We start from the raw sequence: 27,952 nt of genomic DNA, 5'->3' as shown, positions 1-27,952 counted from the left end.
GGCCTACCACTAGCTATCAAAGTTGCTCATTTAGAAAGAGATCTTGGAGTTCTTATCTCAAATGATCTTAAATGTAATGCTCAAGTTTAAGCAGCTGCGGTGAACGTAAACCGCTCCTTAGAGAGGCTGAAAAAAACTTTTCGCAGCCGTAGTTTTTCAGTTTAGAAAGAAGTATACACCACGTATGTTCGACCTCATCTAGAGTATGCTATCCAAGCGTTGTTACCTTACCAACGGGCAGACACAGAAGCGCTAGAAAAAGGTTCAAAACCGTGCTACAAAAACACAGCAAAGTGTACTGAATTACATGCTAAGAGAGAAATTCTTCACGAACGGTGTTGCGTTGCAGTGAAATACCCTGCCGCAAATTGTAATTGACACAACTTCCATTAACATTTTCAAAAATTGACTAGATGAACATTAAAATTAGTTAAAAGAGAATTTTTAAACGATAACTGGAAATAAACTCTCTCCACATATGTTTCCAGTATTCTATTATGTTATTAAATATGGTACTTGTGTCGCAGATGCACACAAGTATCTTAAGGCTGTTAGTATAGAGGTGTCTGATGCAGCACATCTTTGTTGATAATATAAACATAGAGAAAATTTACAATTTTTCAAAAGTCTATAAATTTATTACGGATTGCTGTAAATATTTTAAATTACTGACCACTAAAATAGGCTAAACTAAATTTAAAAAATTGAAAATTAGGCAGCGTTTGTTCTCTTATGTTATATGCTCACCCAACCTTTAATATTTTAGTGACATTTTCTATATTCTACTTTTTTAAAACCGTGTTGTGCTTTAAAAATACATAACACATATAGAACTAAATGAGCACAGGCGAGATGTTTCCTCGTAACACTATTATTTTTTCAAAGGTTGTGTTTGTTGGCCTGAAGTAAAAACAAATAAAGATTTATGTAAGTACATAATTTATATTATATTATTTAAATGTTTATATCAGAATCTGCAACCTGCTGCTCGCAAGCAGGTTGCCAATCCTGGTATAAACATTTGATGTTAAAATGTCAATGTTATAATGCGACTCTCCTGCTCCATGCATAAATACTATTATAATATTGAAAACAAGATGTTAGTAGCTTTTTAAAAACTAGAAAACTTCTATAGATTATAAACTTTGGGTCTTCCGTCCTAAAAGGTTGCTAACCCCTTGCTTATACAAATTTTCAAATGCATTATTTTGTAATGCTAGACTCTATTAGAATTAGTTTGCTTCCAATGTGGAATTGGATTAGGTCTAAAGTTAAAGTTAGGAGGATTGGCTCATTCACGCTTTGCAACTCTGCACTGTACATAAATTATGATAAAAATATTATGATAAATATTTAACATACATATGCTTACATTCTAACTTCAGATATGCTTACATTCTAGTATGTAATATTTTTAGAATGTAAGCATACCTGAATATAGTACTATATTCAGGTATGCTTACATTCTAACTTCAGATAAGAATTGAATTTGATACAATTTATAAATTTAAAGTTGCAGAAGGAATATTCGCTGAGTTGATGAGTAAACTACTTTCAATAATGTTTCCAGTAAGTCAATCAAAAGTATAATTACTTTGTATACAATTTTATATAGCTTTATATGGATTATGACCTCTTTAGAAGATCATAATTCATGTAATATTTAAAATCATAATTCATAACATGTTTGTAAGTTTGTAAATGTAAAAAATAGAACCCATAGATTTTTCTAATTAAGGTTGTTAAATATTTAAGGTTGTTAAATATTTAATATTCGAAATGTGTATTAAATAAAATACTTTTTTATTGTTTAGTCATATGTTGTGTGTGTGTATCGCTTCTTCAAATGTATTTTTTTTAAAATGTTTTTTCACAAAGAATTGCAAAGAAGATAGCGATGATGATAATAAATCATGCGAAGAACTTATCATTGAGTTGTTAATGAAGTTGCAAAGTGCTATGGATTTAAATGGCAAAGGCAAGAAACTTGCACCTGCAATATCATTTGTGGATGTAAGTTTCATGTATTTTTTATAAAATTTTTATGTTGCTACAAGGAATACACAAATTTGCTTTAACACATTGTGCAGAAAAAAAATTGTGTGTTCATTGTTTTATTCTACTATTTCGGTATACTACCCAAAAGTCAACGGCCGAAATTTAAAGTTTCAATGCCAAAAATATATATATTTTTAATACATTATATTAAAATATAGTAAAAACAATATATTGTATTTAAAAACTCGATGCAAAACTCGTGTTTAGAAACGTCAAAAAAGTGTTTAAAACCTAAACGCAGTTTTTAGAGTGTACTGCTGCAGGCACGGATGCAGCATTTTTTGATGTTTAAGATAGCTAACTTTCAGACATGAAGCAAACTTCAAACATTTATATGTTTATACTTATGTCAAATAAGGATGTTTTGGAAAAAATTACGGTGATTTGAGCCTGGGAACAAAAAAGCCCCAAAATTTAGCTACACCTGCCCTAAACGTAAGAGCAACAAGTTAATAAAATACTTTTTATACTTTTCTCAAATAAATCTAAATTCGATAAATAAATTTTATAAATTTTATACTTTTCTCAAATAAATCTAAATATATTCATCGATAAATTTCAAATTTCAAGTTCATACAATACTTTTTTAGCGTTCAAAATCTATGACTGTAACCCCCCCCCCTTCAATTTCAGGGGGTTACAAGTTATATAAAGCTATAATTATTGAATGCTAAGAGATTTTTTACAAAACTAAAAATTTATTGATAAATATAAACTCGGTTGAGAATAACAAAAAAAATATTTAATTAATTTGTTGCTCTCACGTTTGAGGCAGGTGTAGCTAAAATTTTGGGACTTTTTTTTTTTACAGGCTCCAATCAGCGCAACTTTTTCCAAAGCATCCTTATTTAATATAAGTATAAACATAAAAATATTTGGAATTATCTCAAACATCAAAAAATGTTGCATTCGTCGCTGTGCTGTATATACCATACAGACGGGTTAGGCAAACCAAAACACGGGGCAAAGTAAAAGATTTAGGTTTTCTAGCCTTTTATAGAACTTTTTCGTTGCTATAAAAACTGCTTTTTTTTAATTTTATACATTTTATACTTTTTAAATGTAGATTCCGTCATTTTTTTAATATATGACATAAAAAAGTGCGTTTAAATTTGATAAAAATTAAAAAAGTATATATTTTTTGAAAAAAATCCACGTACGCGGCCTTTTTTTTTTTTACCTCATAACAAACGCAGTGTTGAGTTTTTAATCACTTTTTTTTTTTTTCTAAGCTTGTTATTTTTCTTTTTATGTTATTATTATTTTATGATTATTGTTTTTATAACGTAATTTATAAATATTAGTGCATTTGGAATAAAAGTAATAATATATATCTTAACTATTAAAGATAGTTAAGAAATATATTATATACGTTAATATATAGATATAATATATACGTAATTATAATTATAAATTATAAATAATTATAAACTCTAATATATACGCTAATATATAAATACAATATATACGTAATAATATATATCTTAACTATCAAAGATAGTTAAGAAATATAATATTATGTTACAATATAATATGATATAACGTAGTATTATATTTCTTAACTATCAAAGTTAAGAAATATAATACTACGATAGTTAAGAAATATATTATTACGTCACAAAAAAAAATCGTCAAAGTGAATTGAGTTAAATTTCGTAAAAATCTTTTAAACATGCTACCATTATTTTGTAAAGAAATAAACTTTTATAACATAAAGATGTAAACTATGAAACATGAAAAATAAAACGTAACTTTATTAGAAATATTAAAACAGTATTTAACTTAACTTACTTTGGTGTTACTTTTGGCCTTAAAACAATATTCATAAAAATAAATTTTTTGAAAACACAAAATTTTTAAATGAGAAACTAGAAGAGGAAACCAAATCTTGAACAAAGATGGAGAAAGTTGATGGAGATGCCTTCAAGACAAGCTTTTAAGAATTTTAATTTGCCAAAAGGTTTTTCAAATCGGCTGTAAATTTTTGAAAATGCTTTCTTTAAAAGTAGTTTATGCACTCATTTCACTTCTGTTTTTTAAATAAATTTTGCATCGGTTTGTCCCAGACTGTTGTCATTATTTTAAAACTAATTCTGTACTATTGACAACCTATCACTATAACAACCTATCAACATAACAACTTATCACCATAAATCAACCTTTCTCCATAAATCTTTAAGAGATCATTACTTATTGACATAATATCCTGACAAAATTTTAAACGGCAAAATATCCTGATGTTAAACGTGTTTCTACTTAGGTTATAAAGGTTTTCCCAAAAAGTGTCTAACTTAGGGCAAGGTTACCCAACAGTCATTTTGTCAAGTGTAAAATGATGTGCATGACAAAAAAATGTGATCTTTAATCTCTTCTTTATAAAGCATGTTTTGAGGCCTCTACTGGTTAAATCAAAGTGCAATCGAAAAATTTTGAAAAATAAAATCTCGGAAAAACAAACGTAGAGTTATCTAAAACCAAAGTTATTTCTGCTTTATTGACTGTAACAAATTCCAGTCAACATTGTTGTATATAAGGACCAAAAGACATAAAAAACATTGATAAAGAGTTTTTACATGCATAAAAAAACGAATAAATGTATTTATTTATTTTTTATTAGTTATTTAGATGTTTAAAGAGATACTGACCCAGCCAACCAACATACATGGATCCAGTAAGGAACCTATACGGGCTTGTTATATGGGACCATACGGGTATCTAAGCGCAATCCCGAAAGGAGTTGTTTGAGTTTTCTGTATCCATAAGGGCTACCCGCTGAGATGCTTAATTTAGTTCTAGATGTTTCCTATTTTCATTTCTACGGTTCCCATGTTTGTCCTAGTGGTTCCCGTAAAAGTCTCGCTAGGTTTTACGCCCAGCCGCCTGTTACAACCCCATAAGTTTCCAATTTCCTTTCTTTATTATATACGCTTTATCCAAAATATCTACCTTAATATGTATTTATTTATACTCATTTGTATATAGTACATACAAATTAAGGATAAAAATTATAGAATTACTTATTTTTGTTTATGTACTTGTACAACTTACGAATGAATTTATAATGTATTAATGTATATAATATATATGTAATGTTTATAATGTATTATTGCATACATTAAAAATGATGATTGTGCAATTGACTGGTATTTTTATACTGCTGACAGTACAAAAAATTGAAATTTTTTTTACCTAATAAAACTTTATCGTGCATTAGAAAAGTGGAAGTGGTGAGGTGAGGGCATTTATTCTCGACATATCAAAAGTTTTTGAAAAAGTTAAGCATGTTGGTCTTTTCCATAAGCTTGCTTCATATGGTAAAGTTTGAGGTTTTCAAATCGTTTCCTTCTAACCGCTTAATTAAAGTCATCCTCGATGGCCAACACTCATCTTCATTTCCAGTAACTTCTAGGGTACCTCAAGGCTCAATTCATGGTCCTGTTTTGTTTCTTATCTACATTAATGATCTTCCCAACAAGCTTACACCTAAAGTAGCTCTTTTTGCTGATGATCAACTTTATACTTTTGTCATGACAAAAGTCTTTTCTTTTCAATTGCTTAAAACAGGCAGCCGATCATGAATCTGATCTCACTTGTGTAACAGATTGGGGTTCACAGTGGTTTGTAAATTTTAACTCTAACAAAACTCAGTTATTTATTGCAAATAACTATCGCAATACGGTCGACATTACTATATTAATGAATAGCAACCCTCTTACCGAGTCTTCTTTTTTACATCTTCTTAGATTATTGTTTACTACTGATCTTTCATGGAAACTATATATATAATCGATTGTTAAATTAGTATTCACTAAGGTTGTTTATTTTAATCGTGCTGGCCATTTTCTTACTCCTGATTCCATTCTCTACCTCTACAAATCTCTTATTCGTCCCTGTATGGAATATTTTTGTCATATTTAGGCTGGTTCTTGTAATGATGCTCTTTCTCTTCTAGAATAGGTTTAAAAACGCATTGTAAACATAGTTAGATCCGCTTTATCTGCGACGCTTGAGCCTCTTTTCCATTGTCGTAAAGTTGCCTCTCTTTTTATTTTCTACAAATACTATCATGGTTGCTTCTTGAAGGAGTTATGATCTTTAGTTTCATCGACTAAAACTCATTCTCGTTTGACTCGTCATTCAGCTAAATCTCAATTGTTTACTGTATCTGTTTCTGCATGCTCTAAAAACTTTTACTCGTCTAGTTTTTTTGCCTGCATGTCAAACCTTAGGAACTCTCTCCCACCTTCATGTTTTCCCGACTCATACCATCAACAACTTTTCAAGCCTTCTGTCAACCGTTTCTTTGCTCTATAACTCTATTCTTTTTTTTCCTAGTAACTCCCAACTTAATAGTGGTTGCTTGCAGCGTAGTCGGAAATGAACTAAAATAATATTGTTAAAAAAAATACTGTGTTCTAAAAAGTTAAAAATACACAGGGGAAAGCGAAGCAAGGTGGCAAATGTTTTGAAAGCCCTGAGTTATTGCAAAACTATCAGTCATGAAGCAGTAATACTTTGTCAGTATCTTCATGTTATCATAATGATTCATTTCTTAGATCAATTTTTAGTTTTCAAGTAGAAAAATTTGATATAAAAATCAAAATCAAAAGTTCATAAATTTATTATCTGGTTACGTGGCAGGGGCAAGATGGCCTATTTCTGCCTCCAATTTTATAAAAAATTTAAAATTACCAACTATTAAAAACCATCCATATATATGCGCAAAAAGTAAACTTATGCGTATAAAATTGCGTTAATAATATTTAAAAAAACCAATTAGTGTTTCAAGATGCAAGATGTAAATACAGTTTTGTTTTCACCCATTTAAGTTTTTTTGTTTAGATGTTATATGGAAAGCCATCTTGCCCCATTTCCCCAACTAAAAATTATTAGGAGCACAGCAAAAACTATTATTCTGATTGACAATGACAAAAACAAAACAGTAGTGCAAAGTAGCTATAACACAACTAACCTTAAAAACTGATTTTGTAATGTTACCAGTAAATAAAGTTATTCTTACCTCTAGGTAGAATTCCATTTTCACCTTAACTATTTACTAATGGTTAACACAGTATAACTAGCATCATATAAATTTACTCAATTAAAACCATTATTCAACAGAAGGTAAACTAATAACAACAGTAGGAAAAGAGATGACAAAGCACTAGGAATAAAACTACAATAAAGTTAGTTTACATAGATGTAAAAATACTGTAAACACCAAATTATGCAATAAACAACAATATTATGCGATATTATTGGCGATATTAACGTTATGTTTACACACGAGATTATGGCTACGTGATCAAATAACTTAAAACGCCACAATGCATGATGTTCAGCTATTAGAATGTAGATGCCTTTAGCAATTTTTGAAAAACACCAGTATTCCACCATCTTACATAACTCGTTGCACGCATTATATCTTCAGCTTTACGTTACTATTCCAAAACCGCCACATTTAAAATAAAAAATATCTTGCAAACGTTATAAGTTATAACATTTGCAAAAAATTTTATATTTTTTTAATATTAAATGTCATTGTAAGTAAAAATGTCATTGTAAGTAAAAACTGTATTAAAACAGCTATGAAAGTAATAACTTATAACTTAGAATGCGAAGGAAGTATACAGAGGGAACAAAAAGGTCATAAATTTAAACTATACTTAATTGAAATCAAATTATCCGAAACGATTTTGTTTTTAGAATTAAAAAGTTAAACTAAAAGATTTATTAAAAGTTGCTTACAAATATGAAAGTAATTAAAAGTGACGTATTTGTTGGCATAAGAATCATTTTTTTCCTTCCGTACTCCCAAATGCAACAATCTATAGAACTATATATATATATATATATATATATATATATATATATATATATATATATATATATATATATATATATATATATATATATATATATATATATATATATATATATATATATATATATATATATATATGTGCGTGTGTGTGTGTGTGTGTGTGTGTTTGTGTGTGTGTGTGTGTGTGTGTGTGTGTGTGTGTGTGTGTGTGTGTGTGTGTGTGTGTAGTGTGTAGCCGCTTTTTCAAATTTAATCCGCCAAAGAGCAAAATATTTTAGTTAGTATTATATTATTGTATTAGTTAATATTGTGAAATGAAATTTCTAATTAGGGCAAAAATGGCTTTACTTTTCGGATCGAAGTCATATATATGGGTGGTTAAGCGTCAAACCAGCCTATACAACAAAGTTGAAAAAAGATTATTTATGGAGTGCTTCACCAAAGTACTATAATTAAAATTTTCAAGTTCACTGAACTGCAATTACTTTTAATTTTTTCGGTTAAGTGGCTTTTGTTAAAGACTTTTAAACTTTGCGTCAAATTCTCATTTCAACATATTCGTTGTATAGGCTGATTTGGCGCTAAGTCATCCATATATAATTAATATAATATTATTCGATAAAGTAACCCTCCGGCCTGATAAATCTTGGTTATACCTCTGTTACTTGCCCAGTTATAAAACTTTTATCGCCTAAAATTAACGCCAGTAGTTGTTTTGAAAACAATAAAATAATTATACACAATGGAAGAAATTTTGAAAATAAAAACAATGAAAAAGTGGAAAATTAAAACGAGAGAAAAAGTTTAAAAAAGATCAGGAAAAAATTGTAATAAAATAGGAGGGGGTGGTGGGTGGTGTTAGAGACAAAAACGGGGACCACTTTAGCAATCTTTTACGGAGATAAAAAAATAAATGATTTGATAGTATTTACAATTTAAATCGTATTCAAAATTAGATTATATAGTCAATTGAGTTTTTTTAGTAACAAAATAAAACAGTTCACTGAATTAGCTTTGCTAAGCACAAGTATTTTTTGAGTTGTTTTAGAATACTTTGAATAAGGAAAACGTTTAGTTAAGAACAAAATGAAGAACATTATTCTTTCATTTCATTCTTCGTTACAATTAAAAGCAATAAAGATAAGTGATTATTTAAGTAAAAATACGTTAAACATTGCAGAAATGACCGAAGTTAATCCAGAAAATTTGTCAATCAGATGTAAGTTGGTTAAATTTGCTGATGCATTTTTAGTTTTAACGAGTCCTAGTTATCAAAAATCAGTTCCCTGCATGGAATTAATAAACTACGCCAAAGATGTCAAAAAACCTATTTATGCATTGAATATTTTTGATAATTACACACCATTTGGTGGGCTAGGCGCAATTTCAGCTGGATCTAGCTTAGGTCTTATTAATATAAAGGAAGAGAATGTTTTTTATGGCTTAGATAAAATAATCCTGGACCTAAATAAAAACGAACCATCCTCTTCAGAAATGGTACAAAAGGAATCAACCAAAAAAATCATTCAGAATCCATTTGAATTTAACGATGAATTATATCCAGTCATAAATCTAAAATATCTTGAAAATAGTTCAAATATATTAGTCTTGTTCAATTCAATTAAATGTCAAGAAATTTTAAACATCATTCAAGATGAGTTAGCACTTAGAAATATAAGCTATGTAACTGAGGATTCTTCGACATATGAAACAAGTGTCAAAGCAGTAAGAGTTGTATTAGTTTTAATGACTGAGGAATATGAGAACAGTTATAATTCAAAAGCTATTGTTGAAGCAGCAAGATCATTTAATAAACCAATTATTCCAATATGCACTACTACAACATGGAAGCCAGACGACTGGCTTGGTCTAATTATAGCTGGTAAGTTATTTTATAGTATATTCAATAAAGAGCAAGCTTATACAAGTAAAAATTATTCAACACCTATGAATGAGCTAATGAAGGCCATTCTGGTTGCAAACGAACCACTTTTATCTCAAAGTGAAAAAGAAAAAGTTACAATTGAATCACTGCAATTACAAATAGAACAATGCAAAATAAACCTGGGAAAATGGCCTCCATCTAAACATAAACCAAGAGATATAATTGAAAAAAAACCAATTTATGTTAAATTATCTGAACCCTGTTCAACCAAGCAGTATACTTTTATTCATTACGAAGTTATGGAATCATCATTTGTGCCACCAAAGCAACTTTTTGATAAACACGGCATTCCAATAAAGCAAAGTTTTGACTGTATGATATCTTATCAATGGAATTTTCAAGAATTAGTAAGAGCAGTATATTGTAATTTGCATATGGCAAATATATCTATTTGGTTTGATATATCAGGAGGAATGATAGGAAACCTAAATGATGCCATGGCAACTGCTATACAATCGTCTAAAGTAGTTATTGTCTTTTTATCAGATAGTTATCAAAAATCAGTTAATTGTAAGTTAGAGTTTTGTTATGCCGTTGCATTAGGCAAGGCATTTATTTTTGTGTTAGTTGATCAAAATTTAAAAGTTGTTGACTGGATAGAACCCTATTTTAATGCAAGTCCTAAATTTGATATAAAAGATACAAATGAAATGGGTATTTTACATAATGGAGTACCTAGAATATTTTGCTTACAACATGCTATTAGAGAATTGGGTAATGCTCAGCCTGATTTTGATGATTATGAGCTAACTGAAGAGATTTTAGACCTAAAAGCTTTACTAAATGATGCTCTTGATGAAATTGCTGAAATAAAAAATTTAGAAAGATTCCAAAAATGTACAAGATGTAATAAAAGCTATGATGACACATGTTTAACTGGGTGTAAAAAACATTCAGCTTATTATTTAGGAGGCACTATTATAGAAGGAAGATGGGTCTGTTGTAATCAACAAAGTAAGGAAGCTTTTGGTTGTTGTAATGTTGATCATATTTCTGTTAATAGAAAATGGATTCTAGATCCTGATTATGGTGTGTATTATTATGATACTGATTATTTAAAATAGACATGTAATGGCATCACATAATGGTACATCAAATGTAATGGTGTCATGTAATGGTACATCAAATGTAGTGGTATAAATCGTAGGTGACATTTAATGATGTGAAGTGTTGTACGATTGCACAATAGTTGTACAAAATATTTTTAGTGGCTCCAGGTGAAAGTGCCATTATTAGATTATCAAAAAATGTTTAGTTTTTACTTTTTTATCATATATTGCACTTTTTCTAACTAAACATATTTTTTAAGTTTTTTACATAAGCTTAAAACTACTTTTGATTAATTATTATTTGATTACTTATTATTATTATTATTATTATTATATTTTTGATTACTTATTATTGATTGTTTTTTACATAAACTTATAACTACTTTTAATTACTTCAACAAAATCGAATTAAAAGTTACATTTTAAAAGAGTTTAAATTTAATTAAAAAAAAAAAAAAATTCATCCAATTATTGTTTTTTGATATTTTTATTATTTCAGTAATTTTACTAGTTAGTTAACATCAGTTGACGTAGTACTAATGACGTAGTTAATGTTACTAATGACGTATTAATGTTACTATTGACGTAACGTAAAGAAAATGTGTAAATAATTTGGATTTTGTAAATTTGGTAAAAAAATGTGTAAATAATTTGAATATTGTAATACTTATTTATAAACATATCGAGTTGTATTATGTGTTGTGTTTAAAAGTTATGAATATATAGGATATACACTCAAATGATTATCATTTAGAACAGAAATCGAAGGATTATCATTTAGAACCGTAGATGATATGGTAAGGTTGCATTAACTTGCCAAGTGCAAAAAATACTTACTAATTTAACCGGATTTAATCCGGTTAAACCGGTTATACTGTTTTAAAAAATTAAGGTTTAAAGAAGAGCAGAATTTAAAAAATAGGGTTAGGGTTAGTCATAACCCTGAAATTTGATTTGATTAATAATTACTTACCTATCTTCATCCTTTGGAAATCTAAAAAAGGTATATTATTTCTGACATTCTTTCCACGCTTGTTTACACAACTGATGGCTGAGCAAAAGCCTGGCATGTTTAATATTATTAGTATTCATAGAAAATGCAACTTGGCTCTTGAAAAGCGAAACTCAATAATATAATATATAGTATATTTAGTAGACAACAAGAGGTTTAATAAATTTATAATGATGGTCTCGCAAGACATCCCATGATCCAATACATGCTTAATTACACATAAATATATGGATTTTTAACGGAATTGGCAGGCATTGATTCAGAATATTCACATGACCCAGTATTTTATTTAAGGTGGAATCCCCCGCCTCTTAAAAACATCAAAAGAATAAAAGTATGATCTTTTTTAGACAAAAATTACCAGAGATTTCATTTCTGTAAATTATATTTCATAAAAGTTATTCTAAATTGCTGAACTTTTGGGTCAGGGCAATAACATCCGTTTTTGCCATGTATAATAACATCCGTGAAACAACATCCAAAATTTCATCGATGTATAATAACATCCGAGAAATAACATCCCAAATTTTATTGATGTATAATAACATCCGAGAAATAACATCCCAAATTTCATTGATGTATAATAACATCCGTGCAACTACATCTGTAGATTTTTTGGATGTAACTACATCCGAATTTTTTTTTTTTTTAATAATGCATTATTTTAACCAGATGTAGTTACACATCTGATTTTTTTCGGATGTAACTACATCCGGAAAATTATTTATTTAATACATTATTTTAACTGGATGTAGTTACACATCTGATTTTTTTCGGATGTAACTACATCCGGAAAAAAACACTATAATAATACATTATTTAACCAGATGTAGTTACGAATTTAATTTTGTGCAACTACATCTGTAGATTTTTCGGATGTAACTACATCCGGATTTTTTTAAATGATGCATTATTTTAACCAGATGTAGTTACACATCTAATTTTTTTCGGATGTAACTACATCCGGGAAAAAAGTAATTTAAAAATGCATTATTTTAACCAGATGTAGTTACACATCTGATTTTTTTCGGATGTAACTACGTCCGGAAGTTTATTTCATTTTATTTTTTATTTTATTTTTAATAATGGATTATTTTAGGCGGATGTAGTTACACATCGAGGAAAAATCCCGGATGTAGTTACATCTTTCTAAAGATGAAATAAAATTTGGGATGTTATTTCTCGGATGTTAATTCAGTAAAGAAAAAAAGCGGATGTTCTTACACAAAAATGCGCGGATGTTATTTCACTACTCCGGGGATGTTATTGGACAGATGTAGTAATCTTTTCCCGAATTTTTAGGTTTTTAAAGGGTATTTCATGTTTTGATTTATCGAAAGCATATTTCTGTCGTAAATTTTTTTTCTATAAGCTGTTTTGAAAAGCGTTATTTGGATGCTTCATTCTGTTGTACTTGTTGTTCAACAAAGCAAGATTAAGCACAAAAACCCAATTTAGTAAAAATTATTTAATTAAGGAAGAGATACCAAAAAAATTGCATAGTATAACCTCGAACCAAAGTTGCTAAAAGAAGGATGGCTTTTTTCCAGTCAAAAAGTCTTTAAATTGTGAAAAAGAAGTTGTTGTTGATAGTGTAAATAAAGAATCTCCTTCAATTGCAGATATTTTAATAAACACTGTGGTTCACTGTGTGAATGATGAAAATAAAAATTACGATTTTGATGCTACTATGAATATCTCAACATCATGTTCAAAAATACAACAAATTGATAAAGTTGAATCTTCTTATAATACTCGACTGTCTGGATATAGAATTATAGATGTAAAAGAGTTATCTGATATTTTTAAAGAACTCACTTGTTCAATGTGCCACAATGGAAAATCCCTTGTGTTGTCTGACAACTTAAAAAATTGATGTTGACTTGCCTCGTTTTTAGTTTTAAAATGTTTGGCGTGTGTATTTTGTGTCAATTTGTAAAAAAAAAGAAGTCGTAAGAAGGGATATGACATAAATAAGCAAGTTGTTTACACAATGCAGTTGTTGTAGTCATGGTCACACGGGACTTGAAAAACTCACTTCATTTATGAATATTCCTCCGCTAATGATTATAACAATTATGACAAGCTTGCTAATTTAACCAATAAAGTTATATAAAAAAGTAACAATAGAAACAATGTGTGATTCTGCTGCAAAAATCAGGTACAATTCAAACACTGTTATTATTGATACTGGTGTTTCATGTGATGGGTCATGACAACGGCACGGTTTTTCTTTAATAGTGGAAATATTTTGTATGTAGAACCAAAGCTTGTGTTTTAATGGAACCAAAATAGAAAAGTAAACCATTTCATTTTGCTGAATGGAGAAACGTACTTAAATGTGCTTATGTCTACAATGATATGTCTGCTGGGGATACGGAGCCATTTGGTATAAAAAAAAAATATTCGAACTTTCTATAACAAAACTCAAGCTTTGTTTTGTAAATTATTTATATGATAAGGACAGTAAAAGCCATTTAAATTCTATCCTGGTTTGGAAGTAAAAAAAACTTGAGTATGTTAGACATTATTAAATACGTATAAGTACAGAATTAGGAAAACTGAAAAAAAAAGAGCAAATTGAATAATCATATTGAATAATAATAATTGAACCTAATAGCCTAACAATGTACATACATGAGTCAGCATGAGTCTTGTTGTATTAAACTAAGTATTAAGTCTTGGTCTTGGTATTACGTTATGATGTTTTGGTCTTAGTCTTGACCTTTACTATCTTGACTACATCTCTGGTTGTTCATAATAAATAAACATAGATATTTAACTAGATACTCAAACAACACTTATATTCAGCCCAAAAGTTTTCAACTTTTATTAGAGGACCAAAAGTATGGAATAAAATTTTATCTAATAACCTTAAAACTCTTGAAACCTTTAACAAATTCAAAGCAAAATTTGGTGGTACAGATGAGCTATTTAAATTTGTTTTCAAGTTTATGTTAGTCAACTTAGTGTCGCTTCGGTTGAATCATGCTTAAATATATATGTTTTACATAGCGAGATTTAGGTCCTTATCAATTTTGCTTTTGACTAATAGTTTAATTAGTATTTAATCTTGAATAATTTACTTCTTTTATATATTTTTATATTATATATATTTATATTTATATATTTTTATTTTAAAAGAGTTTAACCAACATTTTTTTTTTGTTTCTGTTTTTTGTAACTTTTTATTTTATTTTTTCAAAAGAAAAGTTATAACGTATAAATTTTATTGCAAGTTGTATATTTATTTTTATGTAAAGCCTATGAAAATATAAAATCTAAATATCATAAACTAAATATCAAATAGATTTGTTATGTTGTGCCAATTTGTTTTTATTTTTATTTTACGATGTGCTGTGCAAACTTATTTTTATATATTTATTTATATAATACTTTTTCTCATACGAATTTGTTAATTTATTTTTTTTTTACGAATTATTTCATTATTTTAAATCAAACTTATTAAATATTATTTGTAGTATCAACTTTGACTAAAGCGACTAGAAGTCGACTTGTCGAAAGTCGAAAATTAGTCGACTGAAAAATCAAATCTTTAATCGACAAATAACTTACTCATCGACTAAAAGCTAGTTGAGTAAAATTTTAAAAACCTTTTATCTTTTTATTCGATTTAATTTTTCAATTTTTAATTTTTGTTTGTTCACTTAGTAACAATAGTATGTACTACCATAACTATTACCTAGTTTTTTATTTTCTTAAAGTTTTATCTAATTCATACCATGTTAGTATTACTTCCGTTCTTCTGCGGTGCTCTGTGATAAGAAAGTAAGGACTTCTGTGATCACCATAATAACTACAAAGACAACAAAAACAAAAAAATTATAGGGAAAAATTGTGTACCTAAGGCTGGATTTTTCAAATGCCCAAATTCAAGGCTCCAGATTTGTCTAAAAAAAGGTGAAACTTTTTTTTTTTTTTTTTTTTTTTATACATGTTTTATTTTACAACTACAAAGTAATTACAAGTTACCAATTACTGATTGGCAGTAAAGATATACAAATTTAAATCATAAATATAAAGTTCAAAATATACGTGGTAAATAAAAATATAGTTGCTTACAACTCCGAGACATGAATAAAATAAATACCAATTACAACAAGATAATAACGTGTAAGTAAAAATAATCCGAGAAATATACCTCTATTTTACTCCAAATAAAATAAAAAATACAATAAATAAAAATAATCTGCTGATTTTTTGGAGGAGAGTTTAGAAGTTTCACTATAAGTTAATTTACCACATTTCAAGATAATGTTAGTGTATAAAATATGATAAAAACAAAATTTGTGTAAGATTGATAAGAAGAAATAAGGTAAGTATGGGTATTAAGGCCCACCTAAAAAAATGAAAATGTAAAGAAATGCTGATTTTTTTTTGCTGCAAGTGATAAAACCAGATAACTCTAATATTTTAATGTCGAAAAAAAGTTTCACAATTTATTTTTTCCCTAAGTTTGGATTAGTGGGCCTATTACCCGCCGGGCCTTAATACCCACACTTACCTTACTTATTTGTAGTCATAGGAAGCTCGCAGAAGACTTAAGTCAGTCTTGTCATCGAGTACCTATTTCTTAGACGTGTAATACACATAAAAAATCAGTTGCATACGCGGTATATATGTACGTGTTACATATATACCTTGTTATTAATATTATATTTATTATCGAATTGTATTAAAAGTTAAGTTACATTTATTTATTTATTCAAATTTAAAAAAATTCCTTACAGTTGTTTAATTTAATTATTGTAGATTTTAGCTTTTTTTTCAGAGAGTGTTCGTTGTTTAAGTTTAGTAGTGATTCGTTTCTGGAAACTAATTTGTTAAATAAATAGGGACCACGATATGTAACTGAGAATTTTGAGAGTCTTGTTGTTTCAAAAGGTATCTTAAAGTTGCCTGTTGCTCTTGTATTGTATTTATTTATATTGTTCTTAAAAAAGTGTGTTGTAAAATGTTCTGGAACCAGACTTAGTTTATATTTAAACATAAAAAGTATATTTTGAAAAATATTTATTTGGAATATATTTAGTGCGTTCATTTTTTCCAGTAAGGGTTGAGCATGAGTAAATTTGCTTTTGTTGTATACTAGTCTTGAAGCGTGTTTTTGACGTAAGTAAAGTGGTTGTAATTAAGATTTGTGGGTACTGCCCCATGCTATATTGGCATACATGAGATAGCTATGTATGAATGAGAAGTAGATAAGTTTGAGACTTTTTTGTGACAAAAATGGTCTTGCCTTGTAAAGTAAACCTATGTTCTTTGATATTTTTGTGTTTATGTAGTTTATGTGGGGTTTCTAGGAGATGTGTTCATCAATTAGAACTCCTAAAAACTTTGTATTCAGAGCTCTTTTGATGGATATATTTTCTATATTAATTGTTGGTAGGTTCAGGGGTATTTTTTTAATTTGTTGATTAGAGTGAAATAGTATATACTTAGTTTTTTCTATATTGAGTGACAGTTTGTTTGATTTAAACCAAATGTTAACTTTTTTTAGTTTAGCATTTGTTTTTTTATAGAGGTCTTCGATTGTCTTTGACGAGTAAAATAAGTTTGTATTGTCGGCAAACGTTATAGTTTTAAAGATATTAGAGGCGTTTGGAAGATCGTTTATATAAATAAGAAACAAAAGAGGAGCAAGAATGGAGTCTTGGGGTACACCACATTTTGTTTTTAGTAAATTTGAGTTGCTTTTTCTATCTATAATAACACTCTGTTGTCTGTTATCAAGGTAGTTTTTAAACCAATTTAAAGCTTGATTTTTTATACCATAGTTTTTCATTTTCGTTAGTAAAATCTTATGGTTGACGGTGTCAAATGCCTTTGACAAATCAATAAAGATCCCTAATGTGAATTTTTTTTTTTAAATGATCTACTTATCCTATTTGAGAGGTCAAGGATTGCATGCTCAGTTGAGTGCAGCTTTTGAAAACCATATTGACCTTTATTGATAATTTTGTTAGTTTTTAAATATTCATTTAATTTATTATAGATTATTCGTTCTAGGAGTTTTGAGAATACCGAAAGAATAGAGATTGGTCTATAATTGTTTAAAGAATTGGTTTCTCCTGATTTATAGATTGGTATAATTTTAGAGATTTTTAGTTTATCAGGTACAATACCTGTTGAAATTGATGAATTAAATGTTTGGTAAATTGGATTACGTATCTCCTCAAAAACATCTGAGACTACTTTGCAAGAGATATCATCGATTCCTGGGGACTTAATTTTAAGTGATTTAATAGCTATTTCAAGTTCATCTTGATTTATTTCATTGAAATTTAAAGAGCAGTGTGAGTCTGTTTAGTAACTTTTAAATGTATTATTTGGGCATTGAATTTTCGATGCAAGATCAGTACCAATGTTGGCAAAGTATTTATTAAATTCATTGGAAATATCTCGCTTGTTGTTTGATTCACTTTCATTAATTATTACTCTAGAAGGCATTTTGTTAACATTAAATTTACTTTTACCAATAATTTCCTTCATAATGTCCCATGTCTTTTTTAGATCACCATTAAATTTTTGTATTTGATTAGAATAGTATAAAATTTTGTGTTTTTTTTTTATTTTTTCAAATAGGTTTTTGTATTGCTTGTAAAGGGAAAGGTTTGCTTCGCTTCTATTTTTTAAGTATTTTACGTATAGTTTTTGTTTTTGTTTTGAGGATTTTCTTATTTCTTTTGTTATCCATGGACAATTTAAATATTTTGTTTTTATTTCTTATTCTTGAATTGGAAAACTTTTATTATATTGTAGTATAAATAACTTTATAAAGTTAATGTACGCAGAGTTTGTGTTTCCTTGGTCACATTCTTGGTAGACAGTTTGCCAATTTGTTGCCGATAGCAAGTCCTTAAATTTTTGAGTAGACGTTTCATCGATAATTCTTTTATAACATAAGATTTTTGAATTATCAATTTTTTTGGAATTTTGTGACAGAGAGAAGTATATTGGAAAGTGATCTGAAATATCTGTTTTTATTATTCCTGATTTTAGAGAAGGATCTTGTATTGAGTTTGTTAATATATTGTCAATAGCAGTAATTGATTTGGACTTTACCCTGGTAGGTTTGTTGATAATTGGGAAGATATTAAGTTGAAACATGTCGTCAAAAAATTTTTTAGTAATAGCATGCTTGTTGTACATTAAAATATTTATGTTTATATCTCCAATTATGAATAACTTTTTCTGTTCTCTATTTTTTGTAATTATATGTTTAATATAATTTGAAAATTCACAAGTATCACCATCAGGTGGTCTGTAGCACGTGGAAACTAGAAAGTTCTTTGAGGCAGTGTTAATAACTTCCATTGTGAAGACCTCACTATTGCCATCAGAGATTGAAAGGTCATTTCTTATCTTAGTGTTTAGATCATTCCGTATATAATTCACAATTCCTCCTCCTCTTTTGCAAACTGATCTTTCTTTAAAAAATAATTTATAGTTTGGAATTTGGAGGTCAGAGTTTGTTTCTGCTGCTTCGTCAGAGCACCAAGTCTCTGTAAGGCAGATCATACTGAAAGCATGTTTGCATTCAAGGAGAAAGTTTTTTAATTTGTCTATATTAAGAGTCATTTTTTGTAAGAATCAGGCAGTCAATGGAAGTGACCTCCTCCAAATTGCTTGAATTTTTTATATATTGATCAGAATATAGAGAAAACCTGTTAGGGAAAAAAAAAAATTTCAAAAATGTTTCGTTCACTCGGAATCTGGGCTTAAATTTTTGAGATTTTTTTAAAAATTTTTAGAAATTTAGTTTTTGCCACCTTTGAACCCATTTTTTTGGCAAGGCAAAAAGTTGCACATAGCTTTTGTAGTTAATATCAGACGTAAGCCAAAAGCTCTCTCCAAAAAATATAAAAAAGTTGCGTGACACTGTGCGGTTGGCTAATTATCATAGTTCAAAAGTACAAAATCAATCACTTTTGTCAATTTTTAATCGGAGTTAATTCTAGCGGCGAAGTGTTGCACACAATTTTTCTTTTAGGATTTGAAATTATCAAAGGTATTGAGTCTAAAAATGCAAAGAAAGTTATGTGATACCTAAGGCCTATTAATATATTAAGGCTTGAAATTGGAAAAAAATGTTTTAGTATACTTACAAAATGAACCATTACGGCAGAGGCGCTTAGTTTTGTAAAAATGTAAACATATCCAACTGTCAATACAAAAAGGTCCTAACATAATAATAAAAAAAATTCGTGTGATTTTGTCACACGCATGATATAACATGAATTAAAAACTGAACAAAAATCTAACATCAAGATAACTATATTGCTAATTAAATAAAACATAAATCAAACATTTAAATGTTTTTCCATTTAAAAATTAGTTTTTCATTTATTAATAGAGTCATTTACACACATTATCCACCACATCACACATAATTTCTACTCTGCTGCAGTAAGTTTCTCTAAGAATAATGATATGACTGTATTATAGTCTTCTTCGGATAATGAATAATCGCCACAACCACTGATTAGAAAAGGAGCATTTACTAAACAGATAATTTTATCAGTTTGGTTATTTATCTCCTCGGTAGTAACTGGCCAGCGAAAAGTATTCTTCTCTTGCCCGTTAATCATACAATTAACTCTGATCCCAGTTATAGATACCTAAAAGTATTAGCGCAACATTTAAAATAATATAATAAAGAGTTTATGATTTGTTTAATTTTGCTTACATTCAATAAAACTTGTAAAGTCTTATATAATGTCATTCTGAAATTATTTTTACATTTTATTTATATTCCTTTTATTTTAGAGCACTGTTTTGTAAAACAAAATAAAAACTTGAAGCTAATATATACTTTGAATAATATTACCTCCACAATATATCCAATATTCCATTGTTTTTCATATGCAACAGCAACCCAATCATTCACTTTCCATACAAGACAAATTTCTTTTGCAAGATTGGCGATGTCTTCCTCATATTTATTATCATCTTCATTGTCTCCTGCCAGATTAAAGTCATCATTTTCGCCATAAACTTCTTTGTTATCGTTAACCTGACTATTTTCATTATTTTCTGTTGTCGGTTCTACCAGCTTACCTTTTCTTTTCAGGTTACTAAATCTATAACAATATCAATTGTACATATTTTTAAACATATGTAAACAAACACACAAAATTATAACTTTCACCTAAATTTTAATTTCATATTTGTAAAAGAACTATTTAACAGTCAGAAACATAATCTAATTTGCAAAAGTTTTGATAGCAACAATGCCTACCTTGAAAATAAAGATCTTATCTGTTGGCTAGTTACATATTGATCAGGCGGAAGTTCTCTCCTCAGCTGCATGTGAACCTGCTCAGGGCTCATTTTATTACCTGATTCTTCTCCACGAATAAAGTATTTATACAACAGTTCTTTCTGCTGATTTGAAAATCTAAAAGAACTTCGAACTGGTAATGCCCAACCTTGCAATAGAAAAATGTTCAAGCAATGTGGTTTGTCTTTTACGGAAGCACTGTTAGAGGATGAAGAAATTGGCATATTTAGTTGTGAAGTAATTTTCATCTTATGAACAAACGAGTTGCGAACTTTATCCAATGATGTTAATGATTTCGGAACTGTATGAAGTCCGGATAGCATGTGTTCTTCTAACTCAGCATCGCTTTCAAATGATAAAGTACAATTCATTTCAGTGCAAAATCTTAATGAATATAATTGCCTGTCACTTCTTTTCTGTTTTTCCTTAAGTGACTTGTTACGCTTAATTGAATTATCTGTTTTGCTATATGGCAACAACAACTTAATCGAGGGTTGAATTTTAAGATTTCCATACTCTTGTTCAATTCCCTCACCGATATTGAAATAACGCCACATCTTCATACTTTTCTCACCAAACTCAAATGAGTGATAGTTGCTAATGTTCTTAATCTTTGGTCCAGTAACTACAGTTTTATCATTGCTAATTTGAGCAACTGCTACTTTTGCATCTTTAGCGCCAAAACTATAATGCATAGCCTTGTGTATATCTTCAGCAGTCAAAAGATTATTACCAGAGTCAACGTAACTCCTTAAAATTGTCTTTACAACTGCACTCTCCCTGTCACATTGATCTTTTCCACAACAGGGTTCATTATAATCATATCTCAGCAACTTTATATCTCTCTCTTTGCATACATTGTAGATTGCTTCAGCTGAAAGATTTCCCTGATAGCAGCCGGCATTATCAGATTTGGTAAACATTTTCTTGATATGCGGTTGATCAATTCTGAATTGGTCTAAAACTGCAGTGGCTAACGAAACAATATCACCTATTCCCTGATCACACCTATACATTGAAGTAAAGTAAACACGTTTGAATAACTTTCCTGCTATTTTTATGAAGAATATATCCACATGTAAACTCATTCCTTTCTTGCCAAAATACTCTCTTTGGCCCTCTCTGTATCGAACCGGAAGAATTTTTTGACAAAAATCTTTAAGCCAGAAAGCAGTTTCATCGTTTAATTGCTTAAAAGCTTCGATTTTTGCCTTTTTCTGTTGAGAATCTCTCATCAGGTGTTTTATGTAGTTGAATACATCCTTTACAGCAATTTCCAAATCATAAATAGAATCAGCATCGTCAGAATTTTGAATTGTTAGTTCTTTGATCATCTCGATAGCTTTGCACAAATCATAGCAATCGGCACATACCACTTCTGATATCTCTGTGTTGGATTGAAGATTTTTTTCAGATGGATCTGATAAGGCATGTTTTGAGCTATGAGAAGAAATGTTTGAGTCATTGACACTACAATTGGTTTGATAACTTGTTTTCAAATACCTTTTTCCTTTTTCAAGGGCAGCTTCGAGAGATTTAGAACTAAATCTTTGTGCCAATTTTTGTAATGTTTGAAAACCATTCATGCCTGAAGCAGTAACATCATCTAATCCAGCTAAGCTTTTTCGACTTGAAGGTTTTATTGCATGCAATACTTTCCACAAACTTGAATCAGATAATGGTATATAATTGTTTTCACTACAACTTTTTCGATAGAACATGATAGCGTGGCTATATTTTGTCGTCAGTATTGCATGCACTATCTTTTGTTCTTCACCGCTGTCGTATTTTAATTTGGTTATTCCATAAGCAACATCATGCAAAATACCGCTTGTAAATATAAAGTCTAAGAAATGTTCACACTTTGTTTGATCAAGACTAGATCGGACGAATACTTTCTTCTCTGGAAATGCTAACCCTTTATGAGATGCATGCCATTTTCTTGCTGTTTCTATACAATGTTTGGTACGCTCAAATGTGTTCATTATAAACTTTTTGGTATACTTGGTATGGTCTAATAATGAGAGGATAACTAACTTTCCCATGGAATCACTTTGCTTATATACTTTCTGAGCACGAATAATTTCAATTGGGAGAGGGCTATTTATTTCATCAACATTTTTACTGTTAAGAAAATCTATAAGTATTTCCTCTTGTCCAGGAGCAACAGCTTCCGCAAATTTTTTCTTTAATAAGTTTTCTAGGCGAACATACTTGCGTTTTAACTTATCTTTAGTAGTATCTTCCAGATATTCGAACTTCCTTTTTAATCTAAATTTTATTGGACTTGTATTAAGAACCTCAGTTACACTCTCACGGCTTCTTAGAGATTCGTCCAAAATCTCCTGTGAAACATTAATTTCACCGGGATCAAATTCTTCATCTGGAGTAGCAGGTGTCATATATGTTTGTTCTTGTTGTGTTTGTGTTTGTGTTTCTGTACATAAATTGGTGTTTTCGTTGACTCTAGATAAAGCAGTTTCTTGCTTTAAATGGGTAAAACACAGCATTGCACCAACTGAAAATACTTCATTGTATCGCTTTGACATTGATATGACGACATGTATTGGTGACGCCCTTAAAGCGGGAGATTTTTTTCCTTTTATATTTAGATGGTGAGGATGAAAGCATGTTTTTGGAGGACTCCATGCAATACCAAACGTGTACCGGTGAAAAGCACATATTTGTTCATCCTTTTCAAGATTTCTTTTAAGTCTATTTGCAATAAGTCCATTTTCTTCCCAAATATTATTATCGTTTAATCGCATGACCTAAAAACAATTTTTTAAACAATTATTAAGTGTGTCATTTAAAGCATTGTTTATAATCTGACTCTTCACAAAAAATGTTTACAAGTTTGAAATACATTGTAGTTATTATTAAAATACAATATTGCAAGAGTGTGATTAATTTAGTGATTATTTATTAAAAGAGTGAGGAATTAATTAAAAGAGCTATTTTTTTTTGTTTAAAGAACTTTGTCTCAAAATCTTATTGCAGAGAAGTTATAAAGTATGTAATTATAAAAATGATATTACAGTCTGCGTAAATTTAAAATACATAATTACCTTTAAGTTGATGAGGTGTTTCTTAACATCAACATCTCCCAGCTGATGAATGTAGAACATTTTGTTTATAATTTTATGTTTTTTGAATGATCCACAATTTCCTTTTGAAAAGCAACAACAGTTTTCATAAAAATATTTGTTTTGTTTCATACTCAACTAAAAACAAGTTCTATTTATGCAGTACCTATTTCTCAATAGCAATGATAAAATATCTACTCTATTTATGCAAATTTTAAAGATCGTTAAAATAAAGTTAAGACATTTTTATGGTAAAGTAAACAACCGCCCACTAACTTGTTTCTCCACAATCGTGATATCAGCGATTCTTCTTCCATTCGATCACCACAAGTTATTTGGTTATGACGTAAATTTAAATAATTCACTTCTGATCATGTATTGTTTTTTATTATTATTTATTTCAATTGTTATGATTTCTATATCATAGTCAGAAACGCTTAAATTTTTTCTTAACATTACGTGCAATGTTTTGTGTAATGCTAAATGCTAATTTTGGATGATAGAAATTTTATTGTGAGCGAAAACCTCATCTGTGTGTCCAAAAAAATATCTCTTCGTACTTAATCATTTTTAACAATTTGTACCTTTATTTTTAACTTAATATCTAAAGATCACACGAATTTTTTTTATTATTATGTTAGGACCTTTTTGTATTGACAGTTGGATATGTTTACATTTTTACAAAACTAAGCGCCTCTGCCGTAATGGTTCATTTTGTAAGTATACTAAAACATTTTTTTCCAATTTCAAGCCTTAATATATTAATAGGCCTTAGGTATCACATAACTTTCTTTGCATTTTTAGACTCAATACCTTTGATAATTTCAAATCCTAAAAGAAAAATTGTGTGCAACACTTCGCCGCTAGAATTAACTCCGATTAAAAATTGACAAAAGTGATTGATTTTGTACTTTTGAACTATGATAATTAGCCAACCGCACAGTGTCACGCAACTTTTTTATATTTTTTGGAGAGAGCTTTTGGCTTACGTCTGATATTAACTACAAAAGCTATGTGCAACTTTTTGCCTTGCCAAAAAAATGGGTTCAAAGGTGGCAAAAACTAAATTTCTAAAAATTTTTAAAAAAATCTCAAAAATTTAAGCCCAGATTCCGAGTGAACGAAACATTTTTGAAATTTTTTTTTTTCCCTAACAGGTTTTCTCTATATTCTGATCAATATATAAAAAATTCAAGCAATTTGGAGGAGGTCACTTCCACAGTTTCAGGAATTTGCCTGATTCTTAGAAAAAACGGCTCTTAATAAGTAAACTTCTGATGTTTATGTGTATTACCGTAAAGTTATTTATAGTGGTTTTTAGTTCAAATTTAAAATTTTGAATGTCAAAATATCGGAGTATTTTTCGTTTAAAAAGCTAAAGTCGTCATAACGATTATGTGGTAAAAATTTATTAGCAATTTCAAAGATATTTAAACGCAGCGTTTCAAAGTCTATTGTTTCATAAGCCGTAATGATTTTTTAGAAAATAGAAACTTGTTAGAAAATGCGCTCGCTTAAAACAGCTGTTTATTTTTTAAAATCTCTGCAATAAATTTTATCAAATTTAATGATGGCGTACTTACCAGCCTTACGAAGTCGTTTAACCTCCTCCCACAGTTTCTTTCAATGCTCTATTGTTTCTTTCGCGTAGTCTTCGTTTATGAATAGGCCAGTCTCTCTTAATTTTTTTGCGCTATTGAGAACTTTAGTTTTATCTGAATAATTCAGCAGTTTGAAGATTATTGTTCTTGGTAACTTATCATTTCTTGCATTTCCAATGCGATGGGCTCTTTCAATTTCAATTTCATCAGATATGTTAAGTTTGTTTTTAATTATTTCCTTTATCGAGTTTCGACAATCGTCCCAACTTTCACCTTCTTTTTCCTTTACGCCATCGATCCTTAAATTGTTTCTGCGTGAGCGGTTCTCTAAGTCCACTGTTTTTTTTACTAGATAGTTTATATTATACCCTAAATTAGTTGTAATTTTTTCCAATTTTTTATTTATATTTTCTTCTTGAAAGTTCAAGCTCTCTTTAATTTCGTAAATTTCTCTTTCAATGATGGCATCTTTTGAATTGCTTTCTTTTGCTTCATTTTCAAGTTTGTCGAGTCGTTCTGCGATAATTTTTAAGTTTCCACTTATTATTAATATAAAGTTTTGTTCTTGTTCTTTTAATAATTTGCTTGTTTCTGATAGTATAAAAGTTTTTTGTTCTTCAAGCTTTGTTGTTATTAACTTTTCGATGTTTTTTAACGTTAGATCCATATTCTATTTTTTTAATAAAGATTTAGTACCAAACTGGTACTATAACATCTCTATATTAATTACATTGTATGAGTATAAATATATTAACTCAAATTATAAAAGTCTGTCACGTAGAAAGGTTTAAAAATTAGTGGCTCTAGGTATAATAGGCTTTTTTTAAATTGTATCTATGGCCACTAGCTATTGTACCAAGAGCCACTATCTGAAAGTTAGGTTCCAAACTCCATAATAAATTTTTAACAAAGATAGACACATAAATTTGATTTGAAAATAAATGTTAAATTGTTTCCAACAAATTTATCTTGTGTTACAGACAATAAACAACTATATTGATTAATAGTTCTGACCAAAATTGATAAATAAGTCACGTGTAAAATACGTGTAAAATGGTAATCCAAAACAACCGCGAGAAAAAATAAATTCTGCACAACTCAAAATTCAAAATTCAATCTACATCGTTATTACTCAAACTCTTTACGCACATATGGCCCTAGATACAAACAAACTATATAACCCTTGATGCAAAAAATTATAGCCTCATGAAATGTCATATATTAAAGCAACCCAATTAAGAAAAAACTTATAGAACACAGCGTTTAGTACTTTAGTAACAAACAATAAAATATACAAGAACTTATAGAGAAGCCTTTCCTCTTGGATTGTAAAACAATTTAAGATACCAGCGGCAAAAACTTACTATAGACCATAAAAAGCGCTTTTTGATTATAACTTGCCGTAGCAACGCTCTCTGAGAATCTAAATAAGATTAAAAATTAATTTTTTTATAATCACCTTATTGAGAAGCATGACTTAGAACTTTATAGTTGTCAAATAAAATGGGGTGGCCCAAGGTACAAGGTGGCCCTAGAAACACGGAAAAATTATATGAGAGGGAAAATATTATTTCAAAATGAATTTTCTCCCCAGAAAGTATATTTTGAGTGCGGTATAATGGGAATAATGGGGAATTTATATTTCAATTGAAAATTGGGGAATTAATATAACAATTGAAACATCTGCTTAATAAGAGAGACAAAATATTAGGTAACCATTAAAAAAATTAAAATTTCATCTTTTAATACTCGAGACTAAATTTTTCACAATTTATAATTTATTAACAATTCTTGCAAGAATTGTTCTTGAACCAATTGGTTCAAGAACAATTCTTGAACCAATTGGTTATATTTCATCGCGTTGGTTTGACAATGTTTTAACTGATATTTTTTTCCAAAATTAAGATTGTGACTTTATTGGATTATTTGTATCATGACAAACAAAATAAACTTAAATTAATTGGGATCTAGAATAAAATAAGTGAACTACAAATAGTTTTAGTTAACTAATTTTCAGTTTGAATAGGTGCGATTGGTTTAGTTAACTAATATTCATGTTGACAAGGTTACAAC

At 28.9% G+C, this 27,952-nt stretch overlaps 2 protein-coding genes across 2 annotated transcripts; one reads left to right on the top strand and one right to left on the bottom strand.

Moving 5' to 3' along the window:
- The first annotated feature begins 8,818 nt into the window (after positions 1-8,818).
- LOC100209544 (uncharacterized) lies at positions 8,819-11,603 on the top strand. Its single transcript, XM_065804251.1, has 2 exons — positions 8,819-10,918; positions 11,407-11,603. The coding sequence occupies exon 1, from the start codon at positions 8,969-8,971 to the stop codon at positions 10,889-10,891; it is 1,923 nt and encodes a 640-aa protein (XP_065660323.1). The 5' UTR covers positions 8,819-8,968; the 3' UTR covers positions 10,892-10,918; positions 11,407-11,603.
- Positions 11,604-20,170: 8,567 nt separating this feature from the next.
- LOC136084094 (uncharacterized) lies at positions 20,171-24,402 on the bottom strand. Its single transcript, XM_065804250.1, has 4 exons — positions 24,261-24,402; positions 21,151-23,963; positions 20,740-20,992; positions 20,171-20,530 (listed from the first exon to the last, which is right to left on the bottom strand). The coding sequence occupies exons 1-4, from the start codon at positions 24,318-24,320 to the stop codon at positions 20,306-20,308; spliced, it is 3,351 nt and encodes a 1,116-aa protein (XP_065660322.1). The 5' UTR covers positions 24,321-24,402; the 3' UTR covers positions 20,171-20,305.
- Positions 24,403-27,952: the final 3,550 nt, after the last annotated feature.

This window comes from Hydra vulgaris, chromosome 08, assembly GCF_038396675.1.
Source record: "Hydra vulgaris chromosome 08, alternate assembly HydraT2T_AEP".
Lineage (NCBI taxonomy): Eukaryota > Metazoa > Cnidaria > Hydrozoa > Anthoathecata > Hydridae > Hydra > Hydra vulgaris.
The sequence above is the reverse complement of the archived record's forward strand: the minus strand, read 5'-3'. Positions and strand labels throughout refer to the sequence as shown.